The sequence below is a fragment of the Aulonocara stuartgranti genome, assembly GCF_965226115.1.
Source record: "Aulonocara stuartgranti genome assembly, chromosome: 5".
NCBI lineage: Eukaryota > Metazoa > Chordata > Actinopteri > Cichliformes > Cichlidae > Aulonocara > Aulonocara stuartgranti.
In genome coordinates, this window is record NC_138943.1 from 16641939 (window position 1) to 16661871 (window position 19933).

The 19933-nt window shown below is 41.2% G+C and overlaps 2 protein-coding genes across 2 annotated transcripts; one reads left to right on the forward strand and one right to left on the reverse strand.

The window, feature by feature from the left end:
* Nucleotides 1-1585: 1585 nt before the first annotated feature.
* grik6 (glutamate receptor, ionotropic, kainate 6) lies at nucleotides 1586-7645 on the forward strand. The gene is made up of 10 exons (XM_082533882.1): nucleotides 1586-1692; nucleotides 1814-1905; nucleotides 4677-4708; nucleotides 4794-4973; nucleotides 5126-5349; nucleotides 5512-5609; nucleotides 5716-5933; nucleotides 6017-6236; nucleotides 6344-6588; nucleotides 6893-7645. The coding sequence occupies exons 2-10, from the start codon at nucleotides 1830-1832 to the stop codon at nucleotides 6995-6997; spliced, it is 1398 nt and encodes a 465-aa protein (XP_082390008.1). The 5' UTR covers nucleotides 1586-1692; nucleotides 1814-1829; the 3' UTR covers nucleotides 6998-7645.
* On the reverse strand, nucleotides 7268-18746 carry plch2b (phospholipase C, eta 2b). Its single transcript, XM_082533881.1, has 21 exons — nucleotides 18084-18746; nucleotides 17000-17146; nucleotides 16277-16520; nucleotides 16032-16161; nucleotides 14358-14528; nucleotides 13958-14051; nucleotides 13629-13832; nucleotides 13413-13533; nucleotides 13150-13321; nucleotides 11872-11991; nucleotides 11701-11784; nucleotides 11521-11618; nucleotides 11340-11428; nucleotides 11042-11227; nucleotides 10839-10946; nucleotides 10612-10736; nucleotides 10433-10517; nucleotides 10196-10342; nucleotides 8923-9002; nucleotides 7753-8833; nucleotides 7268-7665 (listed from the first exon to the last, which is right to left on the reverse strand). Exons 1-21 carry the CDS (start codon nucleotides 18433-18435, stop codon nucleotides 7658-7660), a joined length of 3846 nt encoding a protein of 1281 aa, XP_082390007.1. The 5' UTR covers nucleotides 18436-18746; the 3' UTR covers nucleotides 7268-7657.
* Between the last annotated feature and the right edge of the window lie 1187 nt (nucleotides 18747-19933).

Below are 19933 nucleotides of genomic sequence, written 5' to 3' on the forward strand. Positions count from 1 at the left end.
TCCTTCCACTAAAAAAGAACCGGCCAGTCCAGGGTAAAACCATTTGCAATAAAGGTGTGCTTTTTCCCATACAACTAATTCAACCAGCTCCTCATGTGATCTCCAGCACCTTTGTTTCCTGCCTCTCCACACCAGTTTCCCCCTTTCTGTCCTCATCGAAAAGGGCTCCAAACCCACACTAACAGTATTCAACTTCAAATAGCTGGCAGCTAGACAAGAGGGGAACCTCCCACGTGGATGTGGCTAAAGTCCACACATCAAATAAATAAATAAAAACATGCAAAAGAAGAAGAATAGTCCTAAGCCAATAGCTGGCAGAAGATCCTCATAATGATTCCACTGTGCCACATTCTACAATGTTACAACATTAGCCCTGCAACAGAAGAGTGACCTGTAGATGGTTTAGTGGGACAGGTTTTTAGGAAAAGGTAGTTCAATCATATTTCAGTCCTGCTTAAATCAGCAATGATTTATTTACTTTATTACTTTAATTTATTACTCTTTCTGCATAAGATGAAAGATGAGATAGATTGATTATATAATCACTGGCTTACTCACTTCTTTAGGTCTGTTCTACATTTTGAAGCTACAAGACACCCACTGAAAACACACATACATACTGATTCAATAGAAGAACAAATTCATATAGACAGTTTAGCATCATTCCTTTATTTATTTATTTATTTTTAACATCATGTGTATTTATTAAGTAACCAGTTCCTACTGCAAAACTGAAAAAAATAATTGCAGTTCGGCTGCTAGGAAGCCTCTTAGTTCATATTTTAATAAATGTTTTAAGACTGTGTACATTTTCAGAATTCAGATTCATTTGGGTGTAAATAAAACTTTAACTTCTTGGTTTTCCATTAATAATTAAACCATACTGTAAGAAACTTGCAGTCAATCAGAAATACAAACCTGAAGAGGGGGAACAGGTCAAACACTGGTTTTAGAGCTGCAAGGAAAAAACAGTCTCTCACTCCATATTACCTTTAGCACTGTTTCATTTGCACTATTTCAAAGGCTTTCTTAGCAATTTGACACTTCACAGAGCTTCAGATGTCTCTCCAAGGGCAGTGAACACTGTCCAATAAAGCCTTGTTTATGTTCTCTGAGAGAGAACGTTATTTTATCTTCTTTCTGTGTACTGCAACCCTTTGATCGACATGGTCTCATTTCACCAGAGAGTGTAACACTGCAAAAAGTCATATTTTGACTCTTTCCCCACTGAGTGTTTTGTGTTTTGTGCATATGTAACATCAGCATCTCCAATAACCAGTCAAATATGCCCTAGCTTTCGCTCTTTCTACAATTACTTTTACGATGAGAGAAATCTTGCTTCAAATGCCCAGCATGCAATTTAAGTATCATGCAACTTATGGGGGCTCAGCTTAACTATAATGCAACCTCCTGTGAATCGGATTATGTTTATTTGCATAATCTGTTTAGTCATCATTAGAATGAATCACATTTTAATTCACACTGGAAGCTATATGTTTGAACATTATGCTGCTTGTCTCCACCCCCTTAAAATAATTACTCCACATTCTCCACCCACAAAGTCTTGGTTGGCTATCTCTTGTTTCACTGCAATCTGAAAAACACCAGTTCACAGTGAATCACAGTCGAGCGCTGGCTACTGTCAGGGTCAGTTCGAAGCTGACGTGCTGTCAAATCCTGGACTCTTTTCAGGTTAGTTTTTAAGCTTTTTTATTGCTTTGATTGCTTTGTTTTTTGCTTTTGTGTTATAAAGTTGATGCATCTCTTCTATGCATGCTCCTTAAACTACTACTACTCTCCTAATAATTTGTAGGTTGCAAGTCTAGATTATGACTCTCATGATGCTGCTTGGATTGTTTTTGCTGTCCTTTGGATTTCTCCTGGACAGGGGCACATGTACTGCAAGTAAGAGACTGTTTATTTATTTAGATCACATCTATGCATAAAAGATAAGGATGGATGGATGGATGGATGGATGGACATCAATCCATCTATCCATCCATCTATCCATCCATCCATCCATCCATCCATCCATCCATCCATCCATCCATCCAACAATGTTGTTGATGGATGGATGGATGGAGAGATGGATGGATGTCCGGTCCTCCATCTCTCCATCCATCCATCCATCCATCCATCCATCCCTCAACAACAACATTGTGTTTGTTAAGTTTGCTTCTACAGACTGATACGTTACAGTTTGACCCGGTCACTGCATTTGTAATCCAGAGTGGTGGCAGCTTGCTTTCTTTCTTTGCCAAATTCCTCATGTTTCCTCCCCAGTAATTGGTAGAAAATGATCATGGTTGACAGCAAACAAATACATAAACTGTCAGCCTTGCTGAATATCAAAGTGTTGCACTACATCCTGTCCAAGAAAGCTAGCCAGCGGACACAAAAAACGATAATAAATCAAGTCCATGGAGCAAACAATGACCCTGTCTGTAAGAGTGGCCAAAAACTGACAGGGGCTTTAAGAGCTTGTGTTGGTGTCATCTCTTGAAACGGAGGATCTGATGGTTGTCAGGGTCACCCTGTGGTGACGGATCCCCTAGGCCTTGGCCTGAATTGAGGCTTTTGATGCTCTTTGACTGCCCTCCCATCTCACAGCGCCATAGCATTGTAATTCTTTGGAATAACACACTGCTCTAAATAGATTGTGGACACTTTTCAAGTAGGCGAGCAGAGCCGCCAGATCTCCAGGATACCGGAAACCACTTGAGCTCAAAAAGTCAGTAGATGGACCCCAAATTTCACCTCAGGGATGTCTCTGTGTGTTAAAGTCTGAAGATGAAAAGCTGCACAAAGGAGTTTTTGATTCTTCTAAATTTAGTTTGGACTCCAACTATGAAAACATCTGTGATGGTAAAAGCATACAAGGACTTGTTTTTAACTTATTCTTCCCATTGTGTCTTTCTAATCTTTGAGCTTTTATAAACATGTAAAAATGTGAATATTTGTTAGTACAGCTTACAGACATAAAAGAAAGTAAACTCTGTGTCAATTGTATGGTTTTTTATATCAGGGCATTTTCAGGACACACAAAAAATATCTACTGTACTCTATTGCAGGTTTTAAAATGAAGTAAATCCAGCCAAAGTTAGGCAGATGGCCTCACATTTGTCTCTAGAATACTTTGATATAGAGAAGATTTTGTGGTCCACTCAGTGAGTGGGAGGTGCCCAGGGCCTGTGGCTGCAAAACAATCCCAAATCATCAACTTCCACCACCATGTTTCACAGTTGATATGAGGTGTTGACCAAAAACAGTAAACCAGGTGCAGATCTACTGTGTTTGGTTTTGTGCATTATGGCAAAACATCACATGGACAAAGGTTTGGCTACACCCAGGACAGGTTGTTAGCCTGTTGCAAAGGTAACACACAAAGAGAGAGAAACATTTACACAAATACAATATACACATTGTTACTACCTGCATAATATTATGTTGGTCCCTCTTCTGCTGCCAAAACAGCCTTTATCTGTCAAGGCATGGACTCCACTAGGCCCCTGAAGGTTTGCTGTGGTATATGGCACCAAGATTTTAGCAACAGAGCCTATAAGTCCTGTAAGTTGTGAGATGGGGCCTCCGTGGATCAGACTTGTTTGTCAAGTGCATCTGCAGGAATTTAAACCACTCTTGGTTTAAATTAACTCATTTTTTTGTTGTTGTGGCAGGCCACATTATCCTGCTGAAACAGACCACAGCCATCAGGGAGTACTGTTTCCATGAAAGGGTGTACATGATCTGCAACAATACTTAGGTTGGTGATAGGTGTTAAACATCCACATGGATGGTGGAACCCAAGGTTTCCCAGCAGATCATTGCCCAAACCATTACCCTGCTTCCTTCTAGTGATGCACATGCAGCCGGCCAGCTTTGTGATTAAGAGAAAACATGATTTGTCAGACTAGGCCACCTTCTTCCATCACTCTGTGGTCCAGTTCAGATGCTCACATGCCCATTGTTCATGGTTTTGCCAGTGGACAGGGATCAGCAAGGAAACCTTGACTGGTCTGCAGCTATGCAGTCCCGTACCCAACCAAGTGTAATGGACTGTGTATTCTGACACCTTTCTATCAGGAGCAGCATTAACATTTTTCAGCAATTTCAGCGATAGTAGCTTGTCTGTTGTATCAGACCACATGGGTCAACCAATGAGCCTATGATGCTGCTGGTTCATCACTGTTTCTTCTTTGGACCACTTTTGACAGATATTGACAACTACAGACCGGGAACAACCCACAAGACCTGCAGTTCTGATGATGCTCTGACTCAGTTGTCTACCATCCAAATTTGCCCCCGTCAGACTAACTCAAATCCTTGTGGCCATTTTTCCTGCTTCTAACACATAAACTTTGAGAACAAAATATTCAATTGCTCCCTAATATATCCCACCTACCAACAGGTGCCAGCATGCAGTGATAATCAGTGTTATTCCTGATTGGTACACATATTATAGGACATTTTCAAACATAAACAGAGACCTGGGGATGCGTGTGCTAAAAATGTGCAGATTTTTTGAGTAGATTTAAAAAATATTTGACAGTAAATAAAATACATGACACTCCAAATAATGTCCCATAAAAATCAGAAAACAGCTGTTATGTAGGTGTGCTGTGGTTTTTAAAATTCATGGAATCGCTGATCTAATTATTTTTGTCTCTCAACAACAGTGCAGTCAGAGCTCAGAATCACAACAATAAAGGTACCTAATCTGGCTTTGCATATTTTTGTGAATACAAAATTAAGTGTGAAATAAATCCCACTGACTTTCACATCGATTCTTTCAGCAAGAGCCGTATGTGATGTCCAAAGGTGCTCAGCTGGAAGGCTTTTGCGTGGACCTGCTCTCTGAAGTAGCCAAGAAAGTGGGCTTCAAGTACAAAGTGCAGCTGGTGAAAGATGGCGCGTATGGTAGACAGGAAGAGAGCGGGAACTGGAACGGGATGGTTGGAGAGGTGGTGAGAGGGGTGAGCAGCAAAGCACTCTCAAAAGAAGAAGTGAATATGTGGTGTTTTTGAAAAAAAAATCAACATGACTTTAAACCTAACTATGTTAAGAAGTTCCAATAAAGTATCCACATTATATATCCAAACTAGCCAAATATATTTTTATCCTACAGGAAGCAGACCTCGCTATTGCTCCACTGACTCTCACTGCAGCTCGGGAGAAAGCTGTGGGAATGACCAAACCATTCATGCAGACGGGAATCAGTATTCTGCTGAGGAAGGACATTTCAGAGGATGCAGGCTTCTTTGATTTCCTTTCCCCTTTCTCAGCACAGACCTGGGTTGGCATACTCATTGCCTATCTGGGGACGGCTGCTTGCATCTTCATAGTTGCCAGGTTGGTCATGAAAGCAGTTCTTTAAAGTGATTATTATGATTCATTTAATAATGATTGATTTAAGTTCTTGAGGGTTTTGAGGTTATATCTGTATTCCTTCGGGCAGTGGGTTACTCTGAGTGCTGTCTCATTAACAATTAACACCTTTGATCCAAATTGCAGACTCAGCCCTTCTGAGTGGAGTCAGCCTCAGAGTGAGAAAAACACGTTCGGTCTCCTCCACAGCCTTTGGTACACAGCTGGAGCTCTGACTCTTCAAGGTTAATGGCAAATCCAGACACCACCTAATCCGATAAGCATCTGAACAACAAACAAGTGAACATCTCTCCCTTTTGTGGCATTTGTTGAGCCTTTTTTGTGTTTCAGGTGCCGGCCCTCATCCCAAAGCCCTTTCGGGGCGTGTCATCTGCAGCAGTTGGTGGTTATTTAGCGTTGTCCTCTTGGCTTGCTATTTCTCCAACCTCAGCTCCACTAAGACCCCAGAGTCCTCTAACCTGATGGTGAAAGGGTTTGAGGACTTGGCCAATCAGGATGTGATTGAATATGGCTGCCTGGCTGGCTCTTCCACACTTGCTTTCTTTAAGGTGAGTACTGCAGCCCTAAAGTGTCTAGTTCAGCTGGAATTAGAGAGCTTTTCTCTCTAAGCTATTCTTTTTTCTTCATTTAGAATTCAAACAACCCAGTGTACCGCAGAATCTATGAGCACATGGAGCGGACAAAGAGTTTTGTGTCGAGTATGGATGAAGGCATTCGACGTGCAAAAGAGGGCAACTACGCCTTCATTGGAGAGTCTGTTTCTCTGGACTTAGCCGTAGCGCGTTACTGTGAACTAGTCCGGGCGCATGAAGTCGTTGGCATGAGGGGATACAGCATTGCTGCTGCTCTTGGTGAGGTTATTTATTTTTAAACTCTAATTAAACAGTTAAGTTTAGATGAAAGATGGTAAAATCAAATTCAGCACATAACCCAAAACTATCATTTTTTTTCCTCAAAGGTTCTCCAATCATAAAGAACCTCAGTGTGGCAATCCTACAGCTAAGTGAGGCAGGGGAGCTGGGTTACTTGCGAAGCAAGTGGTGGGCAAGCAGCTGCATAGCAGACAAGGGCAAGGTGTCAGCTGTGCAGCCGCATAACCTCAAGGGGATATTTCTGGTGCTTTCCCTCGGCCTTGGGCTGGGAACAATTGTGGCTGTCCTGGAGCTGACCTTCAAGAGTCGCAGGCGTGCAGCAGAGCACAAGGTACGCGCAAGGTTGTCGCAACTTACATGTCTCAAGTGAAACAGTGTGTGTGTGTGTTTATTCTTTAAGATTTTAAATTAATTGATGATTTTTTTTGGCTGCGGCAGTTCTTCTGCCATTAGAAGATTGTTTTTTTATTGGTTGCAATTTGAAGCAACATTGTCATTTATTACATGGATTTTAGAAAATACAGATGACTGGGATGCCTACCCATCCATTCATCTGTATTTGCATTAAACTAATAGGTGGAATAAAGTGTTTTTGTTGCACTGGTGTTAATCTTGATTGCATGTCCATCCCACAGAAGACATGTTGCTCTGTACTGACTGAGGAGCTGAGTCTGCGCTTGAGGACCAGCAGTGGGAACAGATCCCAGGAAAATGTAGATAAAGACAAGGAAAAGGCATAGAAGCCTTTGGAAGATTCAACTACTATGAAACGTTTAGTTTTTAGAGCTTTTTATGTTTGATTTAATTATTGTTTTCCATTTGGCTTGATAACACTTGATAACTTTGTTCAAAGAATTTACAGAAATATTAACTCAGTAGACTGTAAACCTTATTATTTACCTTATTATTTACATTTGAACTAAAATGTAAAAAAAAGTCCAACTTTTTCAGATATATAAATTACTGATTTTTCAGTACAACTGCTACTCTTTCAATGAAAAATCAAACACTTCAGTATAAAAAAACGTTTTTAATTTCAGTTTACACTTGTAAACTCAACATTTTGCTAACAAACTGTGCACATGTTTACTTTCTAGGTTTACTGCTTGCAACTCTGCATCATGTATTTTGTACACTTGGCAGTGGCATCATGTGACTTCAGCAATTTCTTTTTAAAAACTACTTCATGCATAAAAACTGGGATGATTGTAAACATTTCAGCAAGATTAGAAAAGAAATAAAAAAAAACCATCTAACAGTGTTTTAATGCTTTGCGTCGTCCATCATTCTAGAAAGAAAAGCTACATATCTGACACATATCACTCCACCATCACCATCATTCCTCTTTTTTCTTGTTGTTGATCCTTTTCTTTTTTCAGGACGACCTTGATCTCTTCCTGTCACAAATCTAAAAATCACAAAAACAGTAAAGAACAAAAAGCCACTTAGCTTTTGTAATCAAACTTCTTTTCATTATTTTGCAAATGTGACTCACCATCTAGAAAAAGCGGTGATTTACAGCGGATCTCCCTCATCTTCTGGTCAAAGAGGGCCTTCATCTCTCTCTGCAGTGTCCCTTCGTGTTGCTCTGACCCAGTTGATGAGGGCGGGGGCACAAAGTCTAGGCTGTCGGTGCTGCTGTCGCTGCTGCTGCTGGACGTGGTGTCCAACAGGCAGAGACCGTTGGGTATGCGTCTCACAGGGTTGCTGTAGCTGCTGTAGTTTTGAGCTCCGCGCGTCTGACAGTGGAAAGTAGGCTTTCGGTTCAGCATCGGTGTCTGAGCAGAGGTAGTCTGTTTTCGAGGGCAACTGCGTGAGCGGCCCTTTGTCCTTATTGGGGTGGATGGCCAGGGGGTCACGGGAGCTTCTAAAGTCCGTCTAACCCTTGCAGGGGATGATGGAGGGACAAGAGGAGAAGGTTTGGCTTCTGGCTGTGGCACGAGTGGAGGCTGAGGGACTGTGTCGGTCTGACTCTGAGCTTCTGGCAGTGGCTCAGGCTCTGTGGCAATGTCATTGCCTGGTTTTGATTCTGGTGGTAATTCCTCAGGTGGTTCAGGCTGCTCTGACTCTATCTGCTGCCCAGCACAGTTGGACTGTTGTAATTCACTGGGGTCATTTTCCAGCTCCTCTTGAATTACTGGATTTTGGCTGTCTGGAGCAGGACTGTCAGGAGAAGAAGTCTGGGAAGAGGTCTCAAGGTCAAAGCTTTCAGCTATCACGCAGGGAGCAACCCCAGTGTGCTGGGAGTCAGTGGAAGACATCCGGCTAAAGATCCCTCTCTTTGTCTCTTGTGGTTCAAGAATTTTAACTCTGTGAGCTCGCCTGACAGGTTCACTCAGGGCCCCTTTGTGGATGGCAGCCTTGGCTGCGGGCCCTTGAACCAGATGAGACGTTTCCCCACTCCTGCTGTCCTGAGAGATGGTGTCCAGATCTTTGCGGAAGTACAAAGCACGTCCATCTTCTGAAGACTGGACAGAAAAATCTAGAGATGGCTGCCTTTGATGGCTCTTCATATGCTTCTGGGCTGCTTTTTGGATGTGTTTCCTAGCTGCTTGCACAGCATTTGCTGGTTTGATCTGTCACACAAAGGAAATCAGAAATCATAAGATAGAGTTGTCAGGTGAAGATGATCTTAGATCTGTAAGTGTATTTTATAATGCCATACCTTTCCTGCCATGTCAATAATAGCGACATGAACAAAGATCGATGATTCTGCCATTTCCTCCAGGTAGACATGGCGGTAACCTGCGAACAAGCACACAAACAAACAACAGGAAAAAAATTATTTAGATTTGAAATCTTTTATTTGGCATCTGTACACTTACACTGGGTTTGGATATGTAGGACATCTTGTGGAGAGCTTAGAGTCAGAGACAAATGAATGCCAACATAAAAAATGCGCACGGAGATAAAGTCAAGACCAGAGTTATCTTAGTTTTGTTTATGAATTCGTTTTTGTTTTTTCTGTTTTCACTTTTTGCTTTCAGTTTAGTTTAGTTTAAAATAGTCTCAGGGTTTGTTTGCTCACTTCAGTTTAGTTTTCACTGGTTTCAATCTTAGTTTTAGTCGTTATTAATTATTGTTGTATTGTGGAGAGCATAAGTCAGAGGAAATTTATATTATAGGAAAATCAGCACAGGTATTACAATAAAAGCACAGAACATTTTGAAAGCAGTTGAAGTATTTTAGACATCCAGTCTCAATAAATACATCAAAGTCTCATGAGACAAGTTTTCATAATATTTCCACCAAATTAAAAAACGCTCCAACTCAAGATATTTGCTCTATTTTTATTTTACTCTAGTTAGATTTTCAAGTCCACAAAATTACTTCAGAATTTTTTTTGTGGAAAGGACAATATGTCAGGTAATTTCAAGTATAAAAACAGTATTTCCTGTATTAGGAAAGAAGCTGCTGTGGAAGCGTGTGAGATCAGACCGTCCGCTCTGCTGCCTCTGATGGTTTATGCTGATTGTTTTGGTCTGAGGGGGGTGTGATCTGGACTGGATGATGACAATGTGTTGTGCTCTTTTCTTGCACCGTTGTGTGTATATGTATATAAGTCCACTGATGGAAGCTCAGTCCTTATATTCTTTCACTTTTTTAACACGTAAGGACTCAAAACAAATCTGCAACACTGGCAAGGATAAACAATCAAATTCATAAAGTTTTGCTCAATCGCTTTAGCACGTTTCTCATATTTTTGATGTTCTGAAGATGCATTTCCCAAATGCCTCATAGTTAAAACAAAACACTAATGATACTCTGCAGAAAGTGGGAAGTTGTCCTAAATCTTTAATTTATTTGTAAAAATGAAGTTTTTGCAACACTGAAAAATTAATAACCTTTCAAAAGGCAACAATTTTAACAGAATAAAGGAGTATCCTTTCAGAAGTATAACTTCTGGAACCAAGCAAACAAGTGTACAGGTACTCCACCTGGCATCATGCTGGTAAAAGCTACAGTCCTCTGTCCAATGAAGTCTCTTCCAATAGGATCGTGATCCCACACCTGGAATCGCACCAGGGCGATTTGAGGCATTTGAATGTTGAAGACGAGGGTTTCCTCCCACATTGGGTTGAAACCTGAAAGAAAGGAATGTCACCAAGACTGAGAAACACAAAGTCAGCTTGGCTCGGAGTGATTTAAACTGCAACGTGGAGCTTCACACGTACCGTTATCATGCACTACTCTAGTCTGCTGCTTGGAGCAGTCAACAGGTAGGCCGATGATCTCGACTTCAACAAAGGGATCAATTATCTAAAAAAAAGTCCAAGAAAAACTTGACTTTAGTGTTAAAAACGTATTTTTTGTTGAACTCTTTGACTTTATATCTACTGTATTTTGACCTGACCTCTCCTCTGTCCCCAAACATGGAGTCTTTGGGTTTAGGAAGTTGCTGTCCACTAATGATCTTCAGCACTAACTGAGTTTTTCTGTGTCCTGGCAGGGGCTCCTCCAACACTGGGTTAAAGGCACCTTATGAAAAGCAATAGTATTTATTAGGTGCTGATCCAGGATTCATTGCTCTTCACTTTGTAATCTGCAGAAATCTACTAAGTGTGAGTGAACACCACGTACCTTTACACATGCACTTGGGCTTCAGAATATATCCACAGTTTCCATTGCTCGAGAACTTGGCTTGGTTCAGTTCAAGCATGCGACCTTCTGTTTGATAATTCATAGCAACTAAGATGAAACAGCAACGTGACAACAAGTTAACAAGTTAACAACAAACAGTATCACATAACGCTAGTATTGAGTTTTAGTGACACTTTTGTTACCCATATGGCATCCTGAGTTCCAGTATGATTGTGGGTTGAAGTTGCTTGAGTCCACTCTGTAGTTGGACGGATAGACTCTTAGAAGCTGGCGCTGGTTGAAACGCACCAGCTCACCCGGTTTAAGCTGTAAGATCTGGTTCATTACTGTCTCATCCAGGGATGATACCTGCCAACTGCTCATGAATGCTGCCAAAAAGAAAATTAAAATGTATGAGACACTCACTCTGAAAAGTTTCTATGAGTTGGGATGTGCTTAGTGAAAACAAAAATGCAGGCAAAGGTTTCTAGTTGGATTTACCTTGTGTTTCTATGTCATGCACACGGACAGATTTTGTGTATTTGACCAGATCAGAGAGAGCTCGGGAGAGCCTCATTGTTTTCCTTTTTCTACGGAGACAGAGGGAATCATATACGTGTAATCCCAGATATGATAACATTTAGATTGTCAGCTGTTTTTGACGTTTAGTAACGGGTCTTACTTAGGATGGTAAACAATTTGTGTCCTCTCCCTGCTGCTGCTGTAGTCTGATTCACCATCAGACATGGCCTTGTTTTTCACTCGTATTCTCTTTTTTCTCTGAAAGAAAAAAAAATCTAATATTTTAAGTCAAAGTCACCCAAACGGAAAGCTGTCAGATATTGGTTTTATATCAGCTGACCTTTCTTTTGAAGCTTCTCATGATTGATCTCCCAAATCGTCTCTTCTTCTTAGGCTGATTAGTAGAGTTAACGCTATTCCCATCCTGAAAAGTTCAAATTGCAATCTTACTATATTTACCTTCTTTCTTACTTACTTTGTTTCTTTCTTTCTGTTTAAATGTTTCATTTGCCTGTGGGTTATCATCGTCATCATCGTCATCATCGTCCTCTTCTTCCTCATTTCCAGTGTCTTCATCAGACACATCACCCTCCTCCACATCAGGATCAAGGTTTGCTGGCAGCTTCTTCCCCTAAAAACAGAAAATTAACAATCACCTTGTGTGTGTGTGTGTGTGTGTGTGTGTGTGTGTGTGTGTGTGTGTGTGTGTGTCTGTGTGTGTGTGTGTGTAATAATATACATATAATCATTTATTTTGTAAACTGCCAAGGATCTGCCAAGGACAATGATAGAGAAAGCACAAAGCTGCACTCTTTCTACTTGCTGTGTGCAGTTTGTAACCTACACAAGTACTGTGTGGGTTACACATCACTGCATGAGGGATAGTGATTGCAACAGACTGGACAGGGTTTACATTTACACCTTCGTGTTGTGTTGACAGACTTTGTTACAGAAAAGAAAAAAGACAGTTTTCAGCATTGTGTCTCACAAAGGGAAATGAACACACCTCAACATCTGCAGAGTCACATTCCTGAGATGTAATGTGAATGAGAGTCTGTGGCCTCACAGACGCTAAAAGTTACATCATTGTAAATTGTTTTTGAGCTAAACGTGAACAGTATTGCTTAATTTCAAATTTCACCAGCCATTTCATTAGGTACACCTTGCTGGTCCTGGGTTTAACCCTCCTTTTTCCTTCATAGCTGCCTTAACTCTTAACTCCATGGTGCTAGAAACATTCCTCTGAGATTTTGGTCCTTATTCTGATGCTCAAGCCCAAAATTTGACAAGAAAATATACCCAGACTATAGCAACACCACACCAGACTGAACTGTTGACACAAGACGGTGAGGTAATGAGGATTGTCCACGTTTGGCAAACCCATGTGAACTTTAGTTTCAGTTTCCTGTTCTCGTCTAAAGGGAGTGGCACCTGGTGTGGTCTTCTGTTGCTGTAGCCCATCTGCTTTAAGGTTCAACATGTTGCACGATCAGAGATGCTCGTCTGCATTCCTTGGTTGTGATGATTAAATATTTGGTTTAAAGTTAACTTCCTATCAGCTCAGTGAGGTATTTTGTCAGCTGGTTCATCCACTTTGCATGTCATAACTACAATGAGATGATACTTGGAAGCGACTACCTACTGTAGTCAGGTGACGTCTGAATAGCATATAGGTGTGTGTGTGTGCGCGCGTGCGTGTGTGTGTGCGCGCGCGTGTGTGTGCTTGTGCGCGCGCGTGTGTGTGCTTGTGTGTGATTGTGATTGTGTGTGTGGGTAAAAACAACTCTACCTTGACCAAAATCTTTCCTTTCAGGATCTCAGGGGATGGCAGCTTTTTGCATTCATGCACGCTGACATTGCTCAGATCCAGTTTGTCCTGCAGCACCTCTCTCAGATATTTAGCCATCTTTTTCTGCTGAGGCACAGTGCAGTGGTTCTCTATGGACAGGATCACGGGATACCTGGCAGTGAGGTGACAATAACTGAATGACTGCGCAGGTGCACCAGCTCGACAAAATTGTAATCAGCACCAGGAATAAAAAAAAATCTTACTGTGATTTTGTGAAGGCATATTTGTCAATTGTTTCAATTACATCTTTGAAGAGAATTTTGGATGTCAAGGTATAACCATGATGGACAATGGGCTCTCCATCTGGTCCATCCCAGCAGTCCACTAAGAGAGGGGGAAAGAGCTGACAACCATTTGTAATCTTATAAAAAATCACACACTGAAATAACAGCTCAGGTTCTTGTTGTGTCGGCTCTTACCCTCCACACAGCGACAGCCTGCCTGCAGGACGTAGGCATACATTTCCACTCTAGACTGAGAGAGCAGCTGGTCTCCTGTCAGGTAGGTGTTGTGAGACGTGGCAATGAAGTAGTTGGTTAGAGGCTGCGTCATGTCCTGGTTTACCTGATTGTGCTCGGGGTTGAAGATATCGCCTGCAGGACTCCGCATGTAGTTGGTGAAACCTAAAGGAAGAGAGTTGTTGGAGCAGCTATTTTATTTGCAGACTGAAAATTAAATCTGGTTTGACTGACATGTGATAATAACGACGTTTCACCGGCCACAGGCACTTTGAGCAAGGCCTACATACCATCAATACCCAGTACCATACGCTGGAGGTTCTCAGGACACGGCTCAAACTTGGCCACTATGTCCACTAGATGCTCTCTGTTTAGGCCTCGCATCTACAAATAGAACACAATGAACTGTTTTTATCTTATTGGATCCAAAAGTTAAAAGCTTTTTGAAAACTGCTATTAGCAATAATTTAATTCAATCTTTTAAAGCACTTTATTGCTTGTTATATCTCAATTTCATGACTTCACGTTTGTCTCTTGCACTGCAGTGATTGGTTAAAATACATTTTAGCTTCTTCTTAGACACCATCACTGATGTCAATCTGATACACTTAAAATACATTTCAAGGAGAGGTAAAAATGGGGATAAATAGTATCAAACAGATGATTGTGATTGGTTTGACTTTTGACTACCTTCTGTTCATTTTCCAGAAAGCGTGCAAGGTCATGGAGATCCAGGACTTCTTTCTGATTGCTGTAGGAGATCAGAATCAGGTAGAGGTCTCTGCGTGTGGAAATCATCTTGTAGAATGAACAAAATTCATCAAAGCCGAGAGAGCCCTGGTTCTCGTCCGTGTCTGCTTCCTGCAGATAGTGGCGAAAACATTTTATGATGTCTGTCTCTCTCTCAGTACCTTCTGAATGATATATCTGTCAGCATCAAAACAGAGCTCATTCACAGGTGGGGGAGGGGAGGACGGGCAGTGAGCTACTGCAACTAAAGCAATATTGCGATACAACAAAGGCCATCTGTGACAACCATATGGGCTTCCGGTGATAGCCTTTTCCACCGTTCCAACAAAAACACTGAATGCACATATTTGTCTGCTGGCTCCATCTGTAGCATTTTATGCTTCTCTGTATATAATCATGGGATGATGGGAAGCATGGGAAGATCACAGGGAGAGTCTGCTTAAGGATTTTACATATTTTTTTATTCGTTAATACACTTTCCAATCTGGTTTCTTTAGGCTGCCCCAGAGTGCAGGATTTGTGTCCTGTCATATTTTCTGGGTTTGAAACATTTTACTAGATTTACTAGCTGTCATATTTTTTCTTGCTCTATTTATTTATTTTAGCCATTTTAGTTTCACGGTTTGGCTCTGCAAGTATTGGTATACTTGTTTTGTGCAGATTTAACTACTGACATGGTCCTCTGAGGAGGAATCGTGCTATCTCTGGTGATGCTTTTGCTTTGTCACTACCACGAAAGGTGTGGTGTTAAATGTCTCGACAGTGACTGTGAGTTTTTCTCAGAATGTGGGACTTGCCTTCTTACTGGAAACAGACAATGACATTACCAGAAGAGAGACATACACACCTATGTAGTCTCTCACTTTATTTATTAAACAAAATTAGTCCATATCATTAAAAAAGTAGTGACCCTGAGTTTATGAATATGGAAGCTATTGTGCTAACTTTGCACGTGTAAAAATTCAACTTGGATCTCTTTTTATTTTAAGTGAGTTAAAAAAAAATAGTTTGGCGCAGTAGGAGGACTTCTTCTGGTTCTGAAGGGCATCATGTCAGAAACACTTTAAGCTACTGAACCTACTGAATAATTTGCCATGAAAATTTGTTCTGATATATACATTTCCCTTCCCTTAGGATCAGTTATTATCAATGAGAATACACGCATGCCAACAAGACAAAGGCAGCGACTATGACAGTGGCAGCAATGCTCGTGCTCAATAAAGATGAGGCTTGTTACTACATATCATTGACAAATAAACTCAGGTAAAGCTATCATTCAAGTAACCAACATGTTGTAGTTTAAAATTATATGAAACATGTCTGCACTCAAAAAATATTTACGCCCTAAATGTGAACTTTTGTTATGTAAGTTTGTTATATAAGTACAGTGTAAAACGCTAAATTTTATCACATCTAGGCAAATAAATTTGACTTGATTGGTATACATTCAGTTTTCACCAGGCATTTTTTCCTTAATGATTCATTGTTTGAATAAGTTAACCTTTGACCTTATATGTTTCAGGTCAAAGAATCACTTTTTGAGTGTAGGGGAGCAGAGGGCAAGTGTCAATTAGAGGTTACATTCATGTTAAGTCTGTCAAGTTTAAGTCTTACCTGAAACATCGCCCTGACTTTCTGCTTGGGTAAATTCACATTGAGCTTGTGGAGCAGCTGGTGAACTTCTCCGATGCTCAGGGTGCCATCTCCATTTTTATCTGCCTCAGAGAAAGTCTGCTGTAACCACGTTCAGCTGCAGTTAAGGCTGAACCATACGCTAAACAATCAGTTTACCAAATATAAAGTGATGTATTTGTGCCTATAAACCATGTTGAACAGTTGTGTGGGCGGATAAAGGATATTGATCACGGGTGCGCTGCCTCCGAGCCAAACTATCTTCATCACTGATACCAGCCATGAGGTATTTCAGCCCAGTGATCCAAGTGCGGGTCTCCTCTGCGTTGGTGGAGACCAGGTCCAGGGACTTCACACGGTCCCCGTAGTAAATACTGAAGCAGCAGTTTGGGTCGAAACGGTTGTCTGCGTAACGCCTGAAGACCTCTGACTTTTTCCCCTCACACACCTCATGAATGGAATCAATAGTTACTGAAAAACAAAAACAGAGAGGTCATTCATGTCTCTGCAGCATTGAAAATAAATAAATTATAAACAATAATATGCAGTATTGTGCAAAAACCTCCATTTCATTATAAATCTTGCCAGGAAAATGATTTATTGAACCATGTGCAAACATACAAATGTCCCAACGCCCAACAATACAACAGTTTATCAGATGTAAAACATGTCAGCTTTTTAAAGAGCTGAAATCCAACTCTTCTGGTAAATTTGCCATCAACCAAAAGAAACTTTGCCGAACTAACAGGAGTTATAACTGATGGTCCAAACCAAATATTCATCAAAACAGCTTTTTGTGGCTTTTCCTCAGCTGAAGGGCCACGCCTAAAATGTGGTTTCTTTAAGACATCATAATCAGTAAATACAAATATGAACTTTGAGCTGAATTCAATTCTCATGCAATACGAATAGTCCCGAGTGATCGTCCACACCAAAAGCTGGTCACTCACTTTTGGCCTTGTCATGTTTTCTGGAGGGTCGCCATCGGATGCAGGATTTGTGCTCGTCCAGGTAAAAGAATCGCACCAGTCCTTTCTTCTTCCCCTTCATTTTGGTTAACTGAGTGCCAGTTTGCATGGTGCACATACACCTCTCCACTACAGGACAACACAAGAAACAAATTTATCAAAGGCTTCTTTAGTCAAGATTGTCAGAAATCCACTGCGATTAATTTATGGACAGCACCACAGGGTGCCCAAAGATATCAAATGTTCAGTTTAATAATAAAATCTTGCTATGTTGGGACCGTGCATGCTGAGGTTATGAGTAAAAATATCATGTTGGTGCCATACTTACACCACCACCAAGTCAAAAGAGCCTTACTGTTGTCATTGACTGAGAATGTTTGTAACTTATGAAATCCTACACCACATTATTTTGTGTTGGGAAGTATCATGAGCTCAAAGGGATGATTAGAGGTTTACTATCAAGCATTACTTCGTGAGATTACAGGCTGAGTTACACCATGAAAATACACAAACTACTTATTGTCTAAAAAGAAACGCCTGTGCCTACAGTCAGATGCGTCACAGTGCTCTACAGTGTCTCTTCTGACTTTCCTTCAGTGACTTTCCATGAAATCTTTAATGGTGTGTGCGCCCACAGTAAGTATACTGGGAAAGCGTTTAACAGAACCACTTTTTTCTCCTAACAATGAAGTCATTATCAGGTCACCAGTTTATGTGTTGTGTGCGAGTAACCTTTGTTTGTAATCTGAAGCTCAGGTGCATGTGACGCAACCTGGCACACCATTCAGGCTAATCCTAAAGGATTGTCCACTGTCCATATGCCCATTATCTGCTTCACTGCTTCCCTAATTTGTTATACGTGCGAGCTCCTTGTTTTGAAGGCCATTCGCGACAACACGTCACGGCAAATGTTTTAAATTTACAACACCCGGAATAAAAATGTCCAGTAAAACTTTTCCCTCTTCCCTCTCAGTGTGGTGCAGACAGCAAGCACCTCTGCTAAACAGGCTGCTGAGCTTCTGTGATTATTTAAGTATTATTTAGTGATCAGTTGACTTAATATTACCTATCTGACCCAGTCTCCATTTAGGCTGTGCAACCACACTTCCACCAATCCAGAAGAATTCCTCTGCGAGTCGAGAAACAGATGCTTTCTGCCAAAGTTTTGGGGAGCTCATAATAGATGGAGTGGGGGAATTCAGTCGGCTGGAGCCAGGGTTTGCCTGATGAGTGGAGGCTTTAGCCGGAGACGGTGAAAACACTCCTGATGACAGAGATCCCAAGGACTGAAAGGTTGTCTTCTTAGGAGGCAGAGAGGACAGTGGTGGAGTTCCACTGTGTCCGGGAGACTGTGGTGCCATCGCAGAGCTGATGTTCATCCCTGAGTTGTACATTTGGGTCCGGCTCTCCTGGCCCATCCACACCACGAGAACCCACCTTCTTCCTCCCCACTCTGTTGGACTCTTCAGACAGGTTTCTTTGTAACGCGGGTCAGCATATCCTCATCTTGTAGTTAAAGCATTCCTACATGGGAGCAAGGACCGACATTCCCACCCTGGAAGCTCATTCCTTGACATTGTTTGTCCGGGTTTCCAGTGTAGTGACCATCAAGTGTTCTTCTATGAATGTTTTCATGCAGAGAGGGCTCTCAGATTGGAAGAAGTGTGCACCTTGTTTGTGTCAGTAAATCTTCCTGAAGCTGTAATCCCGGAGTGAGGCTTCAGCCTTGCTTTCATAGAGGGATTTTCCAGTAAGCCTCTGAAGGAAGACAGTGGGACACGGTGGCTGCACATTTTATTTTAACCATACCTATGAGAGTCAAAGTTATTACAGAATATGGACATTAAAGTAGATTTCATAACCATGTTTATGACACACAGTATTAGGCTTTACCACTAGAGCCATTAAGGTTTTAAGAAGCTTGAAGTATCGTCATACTGTGTGCAGTGATTTCCCCCTAGAGGCAAAAGTCTGACATAGAGCAGACGCTTCTCGAATGGCAGGTGAAGCTGTCAAACCAATGTGTGAAATTTTTCACAATATTTTTACTTGTACACAAGAGAAAGGGTCTAGCTATCTGCAAATGTTTCAGAAGCTTAATACAAATTCTACAATTGGTTTACAGTTATTGGTTGTGTCTTTGTGCTTCTTAAAAAATAAATCAAAGTACAAATAAACATGTAGCAGCCTTCTCAGATAAACATTCCTGGAGGCAACAATTCTGCCTTGGAAGAAGAAGAGATGTAAGGATGTGTGTAGGTGTAGAATGCAGAGGGTGGATGTGGTGCACATTGTGGTTCTGGCTTTGCTGCATTGCAAGGGAGAGAATCAGGCGTCCTTTTGGACACCAGTAAGAACTGGTGTCCAAAAGGACAGAAGCAACAGGCTGTTCAGTGTTGCAGCGCTGTTTTCTTACCACAGTTCATGTTCTTGGTATTGATGGTCTCCATGGTAATGTTCTGTGCAGTGTAAAAGTTTTGTGAGATCATGGCAGGACAAATAAAATAGTTTATTTGCACTTGTCATAAGATGTTAATAGAATAATTGAACGTGAAACCACACAATAGGAGTTAGTCAGCCACAGAAAGGCTTTCATTCTGAGAAAATGGCTAAATATTTTGACCACTCATGCTTACACAATGTCAAAGGAACCTGGCAATAACTCATTCAGTGACATTAGAAAAAGCTCATGCATCCAGCAGAACTGTGGTGTTTTGCTAAACGCATGAGCTGCTTTGGGAAATGCATCAACACTTCGAGGAACATCGAAACTGTGTTGAGAAATATTCTAAAGCAACTGAGAAAAGCTGTGATAGGAAACGTGGACATTTTCACGTTTTCTCAATTGCTTCTGAGTATTTTTGAAACCTTTTTTAAGGTTGCACTACGGAAGATACATTTCTAAAAACGCGCATG